This window comes from Erithacus rubecula, assembly GCF_903797595.1.
Source record: "Erithacus rubecula genome assembly, chromosome: 20".
Lineage (NCBI taxonomy): Eukaryota > Metazoa > Chordata > Aves > Passeriformes > Muscicapidae > Erithacus > Erithacus rubecula.
Window position 1 is genome coordinate 10,518,377 of NC_136672.1, and position 17,414 is coordinate 10,535,790.

General features: G+C 51.3%; 1 protein-coding gene across 2 annotated transcripts in view; it reads right to left on the reverse strand.

Annotated features, from left to right (window-relative positions):
- Positions 1 to 1,788: 1,788 nt before the first annotated feature.
- SLC39A11 (solute carrier family 39 member 11) overlaps positions 1,789 to 17,414 on the reverse strand; it is a gene marked incomplete at its 3' end in the record, with an annotated part of 51,275 nt that continues 35,649 nt past the window's right edge. Inside the window, exons 7-10 of one of the 2 annotated variants that reach the window (XM_079323269.1) lie at positions 12,002 to 12,071; positions 4,411 to 4,509; positions 3,156 to 3,314; positions 1,789 to 1,989 (exon numbers count right to left, since the gene is read on the reverse strand). In XM_079323269.1, the coding sequence (XP_079179395.1) occupies positions 1,911 to 1,989; positions 3,156 to 3,314; positions 4,411 to 4,509; positions 12,002 to 12,071 (407 nt within the window). The remainder of the gene's footprint in view (positions 1,990 to 3,155; positions 3,315 to 4,410; positions 4,510 to 12,001; positions 12,072 to 17,414) is intronic. The other variant, XM_079323270.1, reaches the window with a different exon arrangement.

Sequence of the window (17,414 nt, forward strand, 5' to 3'; positions counted from 1 at the left end):
AGCACCTCCATGGTTTGGCCTCTCAAACACAAAAAACCCCACAACAAAAGGAGGAAAACCCAGCCAGCCCTGCATTCCTGGGCTTTTCCAGGGGCAGAGTGCTTGGCCCAGCCCTGGGAGCACAGGCAGCAGCAGAGCAGCTCCAGTGCCAAGCACAGACACCTCGGGGCTGGGAGGAACTGGGGGATTTCCCCATTAATTCCCCATTATTTCCCCGTTCTTGGGTCACCCCCTTCATCAGCAGGGCCTGGAAAACCCCAGAACATCCACAAAAGCAGCAGCAAAAAACCCACAAATACAGGCTGGGGGGTTGGGGGGTGATTTTGAACCCTATCAAAAGAAAAGTACATTTATTTTGGGTACCACATGCCAGGAATTAAACCAGGAAACATCCCTGCCGGGCTGGAGAATCCCAAACTGTGGACAACCCAAAGGAGAAGCTCTCACCTTTTACAAAGAGGAGCCTGACACCCCCTGCTCATCCTGCTGAAGGCTGAATTCCCAAATTTCCCCAAAAATGTGCTCACCTGCACAGCCCTGGGATGCACACACAGGATGAATTTCCCTTTCTTTGGTTTTTCCCCCCCTCTTTTCCCATCCCCAAGGAATCTGCCTGCCCAGGCAAGAGGCAGGAGCTTGGAAAGGCAGGAATGATGAGGCTGGAGAGGGGAAACCCAGCAGAGTGGGGGGAGGAGGAGCAAATCCAGGGATTTATGGCACCCAAACAACTCTGTGCAAACTCCATTTCCCATTTATTGAAAGCAATCACAGTTAAAAGGTCAAATCCATCAGCAAACAGGAGCTTTGGATCATCCAGAGGGACACACAGAGGGAAAAAGAAAACAAAAAAGGATCAAACAGAAACCAAAAAAATCAAGGATCAAATAGAAAGGGAGAGCTCCAGCTCAGTTTATTCCAACCTGTTCCCTTTGGCTCTGGTGGATGTGGGACATCCCAGCCCTACTTCCAGAGGGACAGGAGGTGATCCAGTTATTCCCACAGGAGGGTTTAGGGGATTTAGGGTTTTTGTGGAGTGTGGAATGAGGGGAGCTGGGATTTGCAGCATCCTTCCAACCCTGCAATTCCCTCCTCCCTGGAGCAGAGCCTGGGTCAATGCTCAGGGCTCTGGAGGATCCATCCCAGCAGAAATGCTGGGAATCACCAGGAGAAGAGGCAGGAATTTCATCCTGAGGGGTTCACCCTTCATCCTGGAGTGCTGGGAATGCCCAGGGGGAGCAGGATGAGCCTGGCCTGGCTCTGGATGGTTGAATTCCATCAATCCCTTGGGAATTGCTGCACATGGAATTGCATCCCGGCAGGGACAGTGTGGAGCTGAGTCACAGAGGACTCAAACCCTCCTTTCCTGGGGTTTGTTCCCACAGAAAACCCCAAAACACTGGGCACAGCACCTTGGAGCAGTGTCCCTCTGAGATACATTCAGGGGAAAAAAAATGACATTTCCCTCTTGCAGAGATCCCAAGAAAATTCATCTTTATTTGCCTGGGCTGTGTCCATCCATCCAAAGCAGCACTCCCGGGAGCAGCAGGGTGTGGCTGTGCTGCCCTGCTTGCCACAGCCCTAATGGGCTGGAATTCCAGACTCCAGCAGGAGTTTACTCCACTGCAATGCCTCAGGGAGAATTCCCAACCTCTGACACAACGGAGAGCATCAAAATCCCAATTTCTGCCCTTGGAGAAATCAGCCCAGCATCACCCAACTCCCCTTCCAAGAGGAAAACCAAACCAGGATCTGGGAGCAGCCACCCACACCTGTGCTTGGAAACCACCACAGGGGAGGGGGAGAGACCAAAATCAGAGGAAATCAACACCCAAGCAGATTCCCAAATTGTATGTACAGGTGCAGAGGGTTGGCTCCCAGTGCCCGGGGGGCTGTGACTGTCCTGCTGGGGCTCAGCCCAGCCCCACATCCAGGGACATCATCACCACAAAGCCCAGGATGCAGCTCCAGGATGCCAATTTCCCGTGGCCACTGCAGGGACAGAGGGGCAGGGGTTACAGGGGCTGCTCATCCTCATTTCCTGCACTCACAGCATTAAAACAAACAGATGAATTTGGGGCTTGGGCTCTTTGTTAAATCTTATCAAGCCACCAGCTACCAGTGAGCAAAATGGAGATGGATCTAGCTGGTTATAAGGTGTTTTAAAGGTAAATAATCCCATTAAAAGCTGACATCTATTTATCCCAAATTCCTGGGACACCCAGGGCAGCACTGTCAAACCAAAAAGTGTTACCTGGAATCATGAAGGAGAAGGAAGAAGAAAACAGAAAAGGAGAAAGAGACAATGCCCAAGAATCTCCATCTTATCCCATATCTATTACTATATATTACTATATATTTCTATATATTTCTATATATTGCTGTATATTACTGTATATTTCTATATAATACTATATATTGCTGTATATTACAGTATATATTACTATATATATTACTATATATTACTATATATTACTGTATATTTTACTATATATTACTATATCGATTACTATATATTACTGTATATTACCATATATTACTATATATATTACTATAGATTTTACTATATATTACTATATATATTACTATGTATTACTGTATAACTATATATTACACTATATATTTTACTATAATATTACTATATTCTAAACCCCCCTACATTCTAACACCTATACTAAAATCAAATTTATTTTATTGTAAAATAAAGTAAATTTATTACTAAATTCCAAACCCTTCAGCATGTGGAATCACACACTTCTACACAAACCACACACCCCTGATTTTAACTCCACCCCCCAAATTTGGAAGCCTCTTCCAAGGCCTCAATCCAAAGCAGTGTCAGAAGCACAGAGAGCTCCAAACTCAGGGGAGAGGGAAAGCTGGGGAGGGAAATCCCAATGCTGCTGCTCCTGTCCCATCCAGGGCAGGGATGTTCCCCAACCCTGGGATGGGGTGGGATCACAGCAATGCCTTGGCCTCCTCCTGAACCCCAAAAATCCCAAACTCCATCTCCAGCCATGGGGTCATTCTCCCTTCTCTCTCCATTTTGCTCCCTGGAGGGTTCCCAGCCCTCCCACCTCCACTTTCCAGGTGTTTTATCCCCTCTGCTCCCAATTTCCCCTTTTTCCAGACACATCCCCCAGGTGAGGGGGTCTCACCTGCTCTGTGCCTCGGGGATGATGTCATCCATCACCACGTAGACCATGGCCCCAGCAGCAAATCCCAGAGCATAGGGCAGGAGAGGCTGGGCCAGCACCACAGCAAAGGCACCCAGAACACCAGCCAGGGGCTCCACCATGCCACTGAGCTGGCCATACCTGCCAGGGGACAGCCACTGAGCTGGCCAAACCTGCCAGGGAATGGCCACTGAGCTGGCCACACCTGCCAGGGAATGGCCACTGAGCTGGCCAAACCTGCCAGGGAATGGCCACTGAGCTGGCCAAATGTGCCAGGGAATGACCACTGAGCTGGCCAAATGTGCCAGGGAATGGCCACTGAGCTGGCCAAACCTGCCAGGGAATGACCACTGAGCTGGCCAAACCTGCCAGGGAATGGCCACTGAGCTGGCCAAACCTGCCAGGGAATGGCCACAACAGCCCTGGGGACATGCAGGGGACACAGCCAGCCCAGAGGACACAGGGCTCACACACCTGGGATCAGGGATTGTTTGGATCAGGGATTGTTTGGATCAGGGATTGTTTGGATCAGGGAGTGCTGGGATCAGGGATTGTTTGGATCAGGGATTGTTTGGATCAGGGATTGTTTGGATCAGGGAGTGCTGGGATCAGGGGTTGTTTGGATCAGGGATTGCTGGGATCAGGGATTGCTGGGATCAGGGATTGCTGGGATCAGGGATTGTTTGGATCAGGGATTGTTTGGATCAGGGATTGTTTGGATCAGGGATTGTTTGGATCAGGGATTGTTTGGATCAGGGATTGTTTGGATCAGGGATTGTTTGGATCAGGGATTGTTTAGGATCAGGGATTGTTTGGATCAGGGATTGTTTGGATCAGGGATTGTTTGGATCAGGGAGTGCTGGGATCAGGGAGTGCTGGGATCAGGGAGTGCTGGGATCAGGGATTGTTTGGATCAGGGAGTGCTGGGATCAGGGACTGTTGGGATCAGGGATTTCTGGGATCAGGGACTGTTTGGATCAGGGATTTCTGGGATCAGGGATTTCTGGGATCAGGGATGCATCCCCTGGGATTCAGGGCTGGTCCCTGAGCTCACAGGCTGCAGAAGGAGCAGGACACTGCTGGAAGGCTCCAGCACTCCCAGCCCCAGATTCCAGAGGGAGCAGCACATCCATCCCAAGGGGGACATGCCAGGATGTCCAGGGAGGGGCTCAGTGGCCAGGAGGGGCTGGAGAGGGGCTCAGGCTCTGGGTTTTGGGGAGCAGAGGGCAGAGCTCACCAGAAAGCTTTCCAGGTGGAGAACCCTGCACCACGCAGAGGCAGGCTGACAGCCAGCCCCTCTGGGAAGTTCTGGATCCCAATCCCAATGGCTAAATTCCTAAAAAAAAAAAATAAATAAATAAATAAATAAATCCCTTTATTTCTGTCAGGGGCAAAGCTCGGGGACAGGATTAAGGGTTCAGTGGAAGTGCTGAGATTTAACAGGACCCCAGCAAATTCCATCCCCCAACAGCTCCACAGCTTCCATCAGCTCCAGCACAGGGTGACAGGACCAGGAGGAGAAGAAGAGATTTGTCCTGGGAGGCTCCTGAAAGAATTCCAGCCCCAGAATTCCCAGATCTGGGCATCTGGAGCAGCCCAGGAGTGAGGGTGAGGTTCCTCCCAGAGGAACCTCAATGGCCACAGGGTTTTGCTTTCCCTCTTTTCCCTCTCTTGCATCCCATGGAAAGGGAACACTTGGAATTTTCCAGGGTGAAAATCAGCAGAGGGAAGAGCAGGGCTGTGCATCAGCCATGGAATCACAGAGCCTTGGAATGTTTGACTGGGAAGGGATTTTAAAACTCATCCCATGGACAGGGACACCTCCCACTATCCCAGGGTGCCCCAATGTCCAACCTGGCCTGGGACACTTCCAGGACAGCTCTGGGAATTCCATCCCAGCCCCTCCCCACCTCCCAGAGAAGGATTTTATCCTCCCAATTCCTCCCTTGTGAGCTCCTGTGGGGTCCCTGCTGGAGCTGAGCACATCCACCTCCCACCCCTGCAGCTCTGCAGGAGTTTGAGGTTTTTGAGGGATGTTTCGGGCACCAAACAGGGCTCACACAAATCCCAGTTCCACACCTGCAGCAGTGCTGGGCTGTGCTGGTGGCACTGGGGGACACCAACACTGGGATCCTCTTTGGGGTCTCCAGCGGTGGGGATCAGGCTCTGAGGCATCCCAGAGGGATTTCAGAGCCTCTCCAAGCTCAGTTCCTCCTCTGCCAATCCCTCCCTGCTCCCTTTTCTCACCCCCTCACTTCCTATCAGTAAAACAAACCCGGTGAGAAAAAACCTCTGTGGGTTGTTTAAACTTCTCCCAGGGTTTACAGAGGAGGGGAGGGGAAGGGGGAGAGGCTCTGGGTTTCCCTGAGCAGGACAGGCCATTACAATCACAAACATTATTCCAGGAGAGAGAGGGAGGACGGAGGGGGGGGAACCATCCCTGCTGGAAAACACTGGAGCCGCTGTCTGGGCTGGGTTTGTTGGTTTTTTTTTTTTTTTTTTTCCTCCTTCCCTCGCTGAGCACAAAGCAGCTATTGCTGCTCCTGGCCACAACAAATTAACGGGAGGGAGCTGTGAATGCAGGGGTCTGTGTGGGAAGGGTGGGGAGCCCCCCCAGGAGATGCCACCGGGATAGGGACCCCCAGGCTGAGCCCGAGGGCAGCAGGGAGGGATGGGGCAGGGCAGACCCGGGGGAACCATCGGGGGATTGTCCCTGAGCTCCTTCCCACAGCACAACTCATCCAGGTCCCCAAAAGCAGGAACAGCCCCAGGATAATCCATCTGTGCCCCCCAAAACCAGGATAATTCATCTGTGCTCCCCAAAACCAGGAACAGCCCCAGGATAATCCATCTGTGCCCCCCAAAACCATGATAACCCATCTGTGCTCCCCAAAACCAGGAACAGCCCCAGGATAATCCATCTGTGCTCCCCAAAACCAGAACAATCCATCTGTGCTCCCCAAAACCAGGATAATCCATCTGTGCCCCCCAAAACCAGCATAATCCATCTGTGCTCCCCAAAACCAGGAACAGCCCCAGGATAATCCATCTGTGCCCCCCAAAACCAGCATAATCCATCTGTGCTCCCCAAAACCAGGAACAGCCCCAGGATAATCCATCTGTGCCCCCCAAAACCAGAACAATCCATCTGTGCCCCCCAAAAGCAGGAACAGCCCCAGGATAATTCATCTGTGCTCCCCAAAACCAGGATAATCCATCTGTGCTCCCCAAAACCAGGAACAGCCCCAGGATAATCCATCTGTGCTCCCCAAAACCAGGAACAGCCCCAGGATAATCCATCTGTGCTCCCCAAAACCAGGATCATCCATCTGTGCTCCCCAAAACCAGGATAACCCATCTGTACTCCCCAAAACCAGGATAACCCATCTGTGCTCCCCAAAACCAGCAACCAGACCCAGAATAACCCACCCACGGTCCCCAAAAACAAGAATAACCCTAAAATAATCCATCTGTGCTCCTCAAAACCCAGGAACAATCCCAGGATATTCTGATCCCAAGGGATATTCCTGCCCAGTCCCATTGAATATTCCAGTCCCAAGGGATATTCCTGCCCAGTCCCATTGAATATTCCATTTCCAAGGGATATTCTTGCCCAATCTCAAAGGATATTCCTGCCCAATCCCAAGGGATATTCCTGTCCCATGGAATATTTCACTCCTAAGGGATATTCCAGCCCCACCCGCCCACACCTGTCCCACCTGCCCCACCCACCCCACCTGCCCCACCCTGCCTGGAGCAGCTGCGAGGGGACCAGCCCCGGGTCACCCTGATGGACCCAGTGTCACCCTGATATCCCCCATGTCGCCCCAGTGTCACCCCAGTGTCACCCTGATATCCTCAATATCACCCCCATGTCCTCCCAATGTCCCCAATGTCACCCTGATATCCCCAATGTCACCCTGATGCCTTCAGTTTTATCTTTCATATTTTTATATTATTTTATTATTTCATATTATACCTTTGTTTTGAGTTTTTATATTTTTATATTATTATTTTATATTATGCCTTAAGTTTGAGCTCTTGTATTTTTATACTATTTTATTATTTCATCTTATACCTTGATTTTGAGTTTTTAGATTTTTATATTATTTTATATTATGCCTTAAGTTTCATACTTATCATTTATTATTTCCATCAGAACTGGCCCCAATGTCACCCTGATGTCCCCAATGGGATATCCCAAACCAGGCACCAATCCCAAATTTTGGAGAGAAATGGGATGGGATAATGGGATGGGAACACAGAACCAGGCACCAATCCCGAATTTTGGGGAGGAATGGGATGGGAACTCTGATGTTCCCACCTGGTGTCAGCTGGGAGAGGAGCCCATTCCCAGGATGGGAATTCTCATCCCACCCACAGGGACAGGAGCTTCATGGAAAAAATAAAATAAAATAACAACTCCACGTGCTTTTGTGCAGGGGAGTGCAGGAAATCCATCCCTGTTTTATCCCCACCTTTCATTCTGAGTCAGACCTGCAGGGATTTTGGTTTTTTTTCCCTGCAAGCAGCCAAGTTATTCCCTGGAACAGTCAGGCTCAGACTGCCCTGGTCCAGCTTTATTTTGGGTGGGAGTAGAGGAGCAGCTGTGCCTGTCCTGGAGCACCACGTGAGCTCCCCAAGATCCAAACAAAAAATGCTGAAAATCCTGGTTTGGGCATCCCCCAGCCTTAACAACAACAAATCAAATATTTCAAATCAGACCCACAAGTGATTCTGAAATCAGCCCAAAGCTGTGGGATATTCCCTGGAGCACATCCCAGCTGGAAAACAGCTCAGGCAGAGCAAAATTGGGGAAAAAGAACCAGCCAGGGGTGCAGGAACATCCATCCCACCTGCTGGAAGCACAGAGCTGGGATTCCTGCTGCAGCCAGGGCTTGGCAGAGAAATCCAAGTTAATTGTGCACCAGATTTCCCTTTTCCCATCAGCCAGCAAAGGTGCTCACCCACACTCTCCTCCTCCTCCTCAGACACATTCCCAAATCTTTCTCCTGTTAAAAATTCTCTGGTACAGGTTTTTTCCAGGTTTTTTTTTCAGCAGCACAAACCAGGCACACTCCCGAGTTCCTGCAATCTTGCCCGAGGGAATTAATTTTATGGCAAATTTCTCCTTGACAAAAAAAATAAAATAGAAATCCTCAGAAAGCAGCAACGCTGTGTAAGAAAATGGATTTGGCTTTTGTAGCACGGGGATGAGCTCCTGCAGACAGCAAAGAGCTGCTGGGGGATTTGGGAGGAGAAGATTCGGGATTTGGGAGATGCAGGTTTAGGATTTGAGAGGTGAAGATTGGGGATTTGGGAGGTGCAGATTTAGGATTTGGGAAAGGCAGGTTTAGGATTTGGGAGGTGCAGATTTAGGATTTGGGAGGTGCAGACTTAGGATTTGAGAAAGGCAGGTTCAGGATTTGGGGGATGCAGATTGAGGATTTGGGAGGTGCAGATTTGGGATTTGGGAAATGCAGGTTCAGGATATGGGGCATGCAGATTTAGGATTCGGGAGATGGAGATTGAGGATTTGGGGGATGCAGATTGAGGATTTGGGAGGTACAAATTTGGGATTTGGGAGCCCTGCCTGTCCCCACCCATCCCCCTGCCCAAATTCCGCCCCTGCTGCTCCCAGCAGCTCCAGCCCCATCTGGTTTTTGTTAGAGCAGCCACCCAAGGAGGGGCGGGGAGGATCCCATCCCTGCCCCGCGGTTCAGGGGAGAGCAGGGGGAGGCAGAGCAGCTTTTTCCAGCCATGGCTGCCCTCCCCTTCACCTTCCTGCCTGGAAGGCGGCCAGGAGCAGCTCCAGCCTTCCCCATTCCCATCGGGAGGGAACCTTCCCCTCCCGGGCACTGCCCCCTCCCCTGCCCCACAGCACTTTGTCCCGAGCTGCTGTTTCCACCCCGTGGAAATTGCCGATGTTCCCCGTGGGAAACGCCCCAAAAGGGGGAACCTGCCCCCATCCCACTCCACACCCCATCGGGGCTGGCTGGGGCACTCCAGGGATGGGGCAGCCAAAGCTTCTCTGGGAATTCCATCCCAGCCCCTCACAGGGAACAATTCCTTCCCAATATCCCACCCAGCCCTGCCCTCTGGGTTTCCCATTCCTATTCCTGTTCCCATTTCCATTCACATTCCCTATCCTGTTCCCATTCCCACTCTCGTTCTTATTCCCATTTCCATTCCCGTTTCTGTTCCCATTCCCATTCCTATTTCCATTCCTTTTCCCATTCCCATTCCCGTTCCCACTCCTCTTCCTACTCTTCCCATTTCCATTCCCATTCCCGTTTCCACTCCCCACTCCTATTCCCAATCCCATTCCCTGCCCATTCCTTTCCCATTCCCATTCCTAGTCCCTGCCCATTCCTTTCCCGTTCCCGTTCCCATTTCCTGGCACAGCCTCTCCGTGCGTTCTCCCCAGACCCCGGCTCAGCAAAGCCCGGCTCGGCAAAGCCCGGCTCAGCAAAGCCCGGCTCGGCAAAGCTCGGCTCGGCAAAGCCCGGCTCCCGCGGGTCTGTGCTCGGCCGCAGGAGCAGAGCCTGCACACCCGGGGGCAGCAGAGAAACGCGCAGCAGAGCGGGAGGAGCCGGGAGATGGGCGGAGAGGGAATCCCGGGATCGTGGGTGAGAATCCTGGGATGCTGGATGAGCCAGGATGGAGAATTCGGGGATCCTGGATGAGCTAAAATGATGGCAGGATGGAGAATCTATGAATCCCAGGATTCTGGATGAGCTGGGATGATGGGCAGGATGGGGAATCCCAGATCATGGATGGAGAATCCATGAATTCCACGATCATGGATGAGCTGGGATGATGGGCAGGATGGAGAATCTATGAATCCCAGGATTCTGGATGAGCCAGGATGAGAATTTGGGGATCCTGTATGAGCTGGGATAATGGGCAGGATGGAGAATTTGGGGATCCCATATGAGCTGGGATGATGGGCAGGATGGGGAATCCTGGGATCACAGATGAGCTGGGAGATGAAAATTCTGGGATCCTGGATGAACTGGGATAAGAATCCATGAATGCCAGGATCCTGGATGAGCCAGGATGATGACAGGATAGAGAATTTGGGGATCCTGGATGAGCTGGGATTGTGAGCAGGATGGAGAATTTGGGGATCCCATATGAGCTGGGATAATGGGCAGGATGGAGAATTTGGGAATCCTGATGAGCTGGGATAATGGGCAGGATGGAAAATCCCAGAACCCTCCTGGAGCCCAGGGATTCTCGGGATGGCTGAGCTGGTCCAGCACATCACAGCACCAGCTGTGTGAAAAGGTGAGATTCCCTTCTTCCCAATTCTCGTTTTTGGGGTTTCAGCAGATCCCAGGATTCCCTGACTGGAATCTTCACTGTGGGGCTGCACCCGCTCTTGGACAGCACAGGGAAAATCCCCTGGAAAAGCCCTTTGGGATCCCTGCAAGGATCAGGATCAGGGCATCAACCTCACCCAGAGAAGATACCTTGAAGGAATTCTTCCCTGTGAGGGTTGGCAGGATTCAGTCACACCCAGGAGGAGGAAAAGTGGAAAAGAGGAGGGAAACTGAGTCACAGAGCTGCTCCATAGGAATGGATGTGACTCAGGGCTGTGTCCAAGGAGCAATTTTCCCTCTGGATGTGTCCAGAGCCAGCACTACCTCTCACATTAAACAGAATTCCAGCTCTTTTCCCCACCCTCCAGCAAGGAACCTGCTGGAGATTCCCAAAGGATTCCCCAGTGCCAGGCAGTGACAGCCACGCTGGTGGCAGGCAGGGATCCTGTCCCCTCTGCAGCTGACTCAATTTGCATCGGGATTTTCCTGCTCCAGATGCCACCTTTCATCTCCCATGATTAATGCCCTTGGAAATCCAGAGAAAGCACCAGCTGCTTCTGCCTTCTCAGCTTCCCCAGAGCAGCTGAGGGGAAAAAAACTCCTTTTGTTCCAGCACCTTCATAGCTGCCTTTATGAAGAGCCTTTTATTTCCAAAGGTTAGGGAAACACAGTGGGAAAAGCTGGACTATTCTGATTTTCTCGCTGGGAGGGAGGAATTTCTCCCCAAAATCCAACCTGATCCCCTTCTCCTTAGGAACAAGGTGACTGAGCCATAAGAGCAGGTGCAAATTCCAAGGAAAAGCAAAGCCTGGGCAGGAGGTGCTGTTTGCAGAGCAGCCACCAAGAGGTGCCAGCAGCTCTTGCAAAGCCTCAGCAGCTCCTCCAGCTCCTCTCCACATTTATCCCAGATTTATCCCTTTTTCCCATTTCTCCAGCCCAGTTCCACCCAGCTGAGATTTCACTGATCCCCATCTGAGGGATTCACCCAGCTGAGATTTCGCTCACCCCCACCTGATTTCCAGATCCTTTCTCCCTTTTTCCTGCCCTCTCCTCTGGAGCTCCCCCCACAGCTGAGCTGAGCATCCCAGGGATGTTTAACAGGGAGAAGGGAGGGAGATAAACACCCCAAAATCCCTCCTGAGAGCCAGCAGGAGGGGGATAAACACCCCAAATTCCCTCCTGAGAGCCAGCAGGAGGGGGATAAACACCCCAAAATCCCTCCTGAGAGCCAGCAGGGACACTCAGCTGCCTCCTCCCCAGCCCCAGTGATCCCAGTGAGGAAAAATCACAGAACCACAGCAGAACCATCAACACCAGAAATCTTTCCTGGCAAGCTCAGAGGGAGGAAAACGCAGCAGCACTGAGAATTTCTTCCCCTCCCTTTGCTCCCCTTGTGCTTCCAGGCAATTTTCATAAATCCACGGACCCCCAACCCCCCTGGCACGGGTCAAGGTGGGACAGCCAAGCTCCAAAGGCAAACACAAAAAGCAGGATGGGTCTTACCTGGCACTTTGGAACGTGGCAGACTCGGATTTTCCAATGGCCCCAAATCCAACTCCCACTGCCAGGCCCTCTGAAAGAGCAGAGGAAATGCAGTGAGCTGCAGCCCTGAGCCCCCTGAGCTGGGCTGCAATACAGATGTGGCCAGAAATGTGGATTCTGTCCCCAGCTGTCAAACCAGGCAGGGCAGTGACCCTGATCTCTGTATTCTCTGCTAATGGGCCATCTTTAAACCAGCTGGGCAATCATCTTTATCTGTCCCATGACCCACCCTTCATCCAGGAGGTATCACCTGTTAATGGGCCATTGTTTTAAACTGGGTGTGGCAGCGATTCTTATCCCTGTGGGAGATATCTCCTGTTAATGGGCCATTGTTTTAAACTGGGTGTGGCAGTGACCCTGATCTCCTGGCACACATTCTCTGCTAATGGGCCATCTTTAAACCAGCTGGGCAATTATCTTTATCTATTCCACAGCCCATCCTCCCTCCAGGATATATCTCCTGTTAATGGTCACTGAGTCCCAGTGCATGGCTGATAAAATTCCATCATCCCACTGGGAGATGCTCCACCCAGGGGAGGAGCCAAGCCTTTCCTACCCAGATAAAAACTGAGATTTTGGACACCAAGGCACCTTCTTTCCACTGGATTCCAGAGGAAAGCCAGACCTTTCCACATCATCCCTGCACCTTCAGAGGAAACTGCACCTTCTCCAGGAGCACTGCTCCAGCTGAGCCACATCTGCCCCTGCAGGAGGATGCAGCACCATGGAATGGGACTGTGCCACCACCCTGACTGACTGACTGTGCCAGCTTGGATTCTGACTCTGGCAGGGTTTGGGATTGTTCTTTGTAATACTGCATTTCTATTTTAATTTTCCTAGTAAAGAACTGTTATTCCTAATTCCCATATCTTTGCCTGAGAGCCCCTTAATTTCAAATTTATAATAATTTGGAGGGAGGGGGTTTACATTCTCCATTTCAAAGAGAAGCTCCTGCCTTTCTTGGCAGACACCTGTCCCTCAAACCAGGACACCAGCCCTTCCTCCTGAGCTCCTGGGTTCTTTGGGGGTTTTTTTGGTTTTTTGGGGTTTTTTTTCAGCCTGCTCCCTGCCCATCAAGGTGGAGGGGGGACTTTCAGAGGTCAGAACCCAAACTTGGGGGATTTTAGAGCCTCCAAGGAGGGACTCAGGTGAGCATCCCTGCAGGTGGGAAATGTCCCTGGAGCATTTCCCTGAGTGCCAGAGGAGGAGCTCTCAGGGGAAGGACACCGTGGGTGTGTTTTTGTGGCCCTGTGAGTTCCCAGTTGCCTTGGAAACACCAGGAAAAGCAGCAACACCCGGGATGATCCCAACATTCCCACCCTGAGCCCAGAACTGCAGCGCCTGGCAGCTCCTCAGAGCCTGGAGCCAAGGAGGGGGGAACAGAGCAGAACCAGCCCTAAAACAGGGCAGGGAGAGCTAAAATCAGCCCTAAAAACAGCCATAAAACCAGGCAAGGAGAGCTAAAATCAGCCCTAAAAACAGCCATAAAACCAGGCAAGGAGAGCTAAAATCAGCCCTAAAACCAGGCAGGGAGAGCTAAAATCAGCCCTAAAATCAGCCCTAAAACCAGGCAAGGAGAGCTAAAATCAGCTCTAAACCAGCCCTAAAGCAGGACAAGGAGAGCCCAAATAGCTCTAAAAACAGCCCTAAAACCAGCCAAGGAGAGCCAAAATCAGCCCTAAAACAGGGCAAGGAGAGCCTAAATCAGCCCTAAAAGCTGATCCTAAAACCAGCCCTAAAATCCCCCAGTGGTTTCGAGCTCACACCTGGGGGGTCACAGATTCCTGCCAAGCTCTCCCCAAATCCAGGGATTGTAGGATACAGCAAGAATTTTGAGTTAAAGCAGAAATTGTGGGATAGAGCAGGGATTTTGGGATGGGACAGGAGGAAGAGGAGGATCCCTGAAAATGAGAAAATGAGAAGCAACTCATAAATCCCACAAAACCCTGAGGTTTGGAGGGAAGGCAGGAATGAAAGGAGAAGCAGGATTTGTCAAAAGCTTTGGGGATTTCAGGGCAGGTGAGGGGAGCAGAGGTCAGTGCCTGCAGAACTCAGGGGAAATAGCAGGAATTCTGGATTTCACAGCAGAAAATGCTTTTTTTTTAGTTTCTTTTTTGTGAGGAAAGGAGAGTTTGGGATGCTGAGGAATCCCTCTGCACGAGCAGGGCTGTGAGTACCAGCACAGACACACTGAGTTCATCCCCAAAAAACTCCTCCCTGTGATTAAACAAAGCACCAACCCTTCCCAAATCGTGCTCAGTGATCCCAAATCCTGCAGGATCTGCACTGGGAGCCCCCAGGGCAGGGCTGGGGGTGCCACTGTCCCCTCCCCGATTCTGGCTCAGCAAAGGGAGGGAGGTTCTGCAGCTGCCAAGGTCTCATCCATTATTCATCCTGCTCTTGGAAGAGCTGTTAAGTTCCTAGTGGGAAATTAATCTCACCATAATGAGGTTTGGATTTCTCCAAGAGTTTAAGCACTGCCACTCAAGAGATTTATTTATTTTTTTTCTCCCCTGCAGATTGAAGCCCAGGTCTCTCCAGGAAATATCATTTTTGTCATTATTGCTCAAGGATTTGCTGATTCCAGGGATTTCCCAGTTTGTAAGTCCCCAGCAGCTTTGTGGGCACTCAGGTGGAATTTGGGAGAAAGGAGGAAATGCTGCAAATTCCTAATCCTGGCTTAACTCCCACAGGAGCCAGCCCATCCTCACCCCAACATTTTCCTCTTTTCTCCTCCTTCCACAAAAGCAAATCCTAAATTCAACCCTCAAATTCAACCCCATGGAGCTGCAGCAGCTGAACAGGAGCTGACAACTCACCCTCCACCTGGTTTTAAGGAATTCCACCTGATTTTGAAAGAATTCCACCTGATTTTGAAAGAATTAAAGCAACTGTCCAACATCCCCAAACTCCTCCACCCTGGAAATGCTTCTCTGGAAGCAGAAAACTCTTTCCCCAATTCCCAAAGCAGAACTGAGCTAAAAGCAGGGGCTGACCCTGCTGGAACTGAGCTCCCTGACCCCACAGCACCTGAATCCATCAGAGATATTTAAAGTTTCATCCCCAGCACATAAATGCTGTCTCAGGCCAGTGCTCAGGTTTAATGTGACAGAGCTGGGATCTGCTGGGGACAAGGCAGGACAGCAGCTCCCACATGCATTTTTCAGTGGAATATTTCATTGCAGCTGGTGAAAATCCTGGATTTAATTGGCTTTTTGTCACCTTGGTGGCTGCTGCTGACAAAACAGTGATGTGTTCTCGGTGGCACCTGAGAATGTCACCCACACCTGGGGATGTCACCCACACCTGGGGATGGACCTGAGAATGTCACCCACACCTGAGAATGTCACCTGTGTCCTTCACCTGACAGCAGCAATCATGGCTGGGGGTGGTACCTGAGAATGTCACCCACATCTGGGGATGTCACCTGTGTCCTTCACCTGAGAGCAGGAACCATGGCTGGGAGTGGCACCTGAAGATGGCACCAACACCTGGAGATGTTCCTGAGAATGTCACCCACACCTGAGGATGTCACCAACACCTGAGGATGTCACCAACACCTGGGAATGTCACCTGTGTCCTTCACTGAGGGGAGCACCCAGTCCTGGGGATGTCACCTGCACCTTTCTCCTGAGGGCATCACCCACACCTGGGGATGTCACCCACATCCTTAACCAGAAAATGTCACCTGCATCCTTCACCAGAAAATGTCACCCACACCTGGGGATGTCACCTGTGTCCTTCACTGAGAGCATCACCCACAGCTGAGGATGTCACCTGAGCCCTGGGGATGTCACCTGTGTCCTTCACGGAGGGGAGCACCCAAACCTGGGGATGTCACCTGACAGTGTCACCCTCACCTGCATCCTTCACCTCAGACCATCAGCCACACCTGGGGGTGTCCCCCACGTCCCACACCTGGGGACAATTCCCTGAAATTCCATGGAATTGCTGCTCCCTGCACCCAGCAGCACCTCCCTTGGAGTGCAAGGGAAGCTCTTCCTCTTCCTCCTTCTCCTCCTCCTCCTCCCCCAACCAAGCCCCTCCAGCAGGACTGGGGGTGCTCCCAGTGCCCAGAGCAGGCAGGGCAGTGGGAATGTTGGAATTCCAGGCAGAGACACCCCCAGATGAGGCACAGATTAATGGGTGCAGCTCAACTGGCTCCGTTCCCACGCTCTGCCAGCCCCAGTGGGCTCCCAAATCCTCATTAAAACCAACAATTGGAAAACAGCCTCAATTTCAACAGCCCCACGAAAGGAAAAACATCATTCTGAATGTTCCCAGCCTTTTAATGGATCTGGGAGGATATTCATACAAATAACCAGTGCTGCTGATAATTGAGATGCAATCTGGCACTGGGGAGTGCCTGTCCCGGGAGGATGAATCCAATCAATTCTTGCTAATGACAAAGCAAGCAGCCTGGAAAGCAGCTCCCTTCCCAGGAACTGCAATCTGCCAGGTACAGCCACCACCATCATCATCATCATCATCATCATCATCACCCCAGGATCAGCCCCAGCCCAGGAAGGAGCAGCTCTGGGCACAGGGAATCAGCTCTGCCTCATCCAGGGGATGGTTGGAGGTTTAAAAAGCTGCAGCATCCAGAATTCCACCTGGGAACAGCAGGGATTGGACCACAGGGACACCACTGCTGGGGGAGCTCACCTGGGAGGTGTCAAACCCCCCAAAACTGCTGGGGGAGCTGACCTGGGAGGTGTCAAACCCCCAAAAACTGCTGGGGGAGCTCACCTGGGAGGTGTCAAACCCCCCAAAACTGCTGGGGGAGCTCACCTGGGAGGTGTCAAACCCCCCAAAAACTGCTGGGGGAGCTCACCTGGGAGGTGTCAAACCCCCCAAAACTGCTGGGGGAGCTCACCTGGGAGGTGCCAAACCCCCCAAAAACTGCTGGGGGAGCTCACCTGGGGAGTGTCAAACCCCCAAAAACTGCTGGGGGAGCTCACCTGGGAGGTGCCAAACCCCATGGACCAGGTACAAACTCCCCCAAAGGGTTAAATCTGAAATCTGTCACCACTGGCAGTTCAGGGTTCAGCTGTGCCTCAGTGGTACACACAGCTAAAAGCCTCATCAAAGAAAAGCCTTATAAAATCAAGCTTATTCCTGTGACTAATAATTAATAATTACTTTGACTAAACTAATAATAAATAAATAAAATAATAAATAAACCTAATAAATCCCCAGGAAAAACCCACCAGCTTTTCCTGACAATAGAATCCTGCAGCAGTTAAAAACAAATTATTCTCCTGAGGAAGAATCCTAAGGCTGTGGCAGTTACTCACACCTGTGAGAACCATCCTGAATTAAAGAGAAATATGTCAACAAGATCTAAAAAGGGACATCTGACAGCATGCAGACA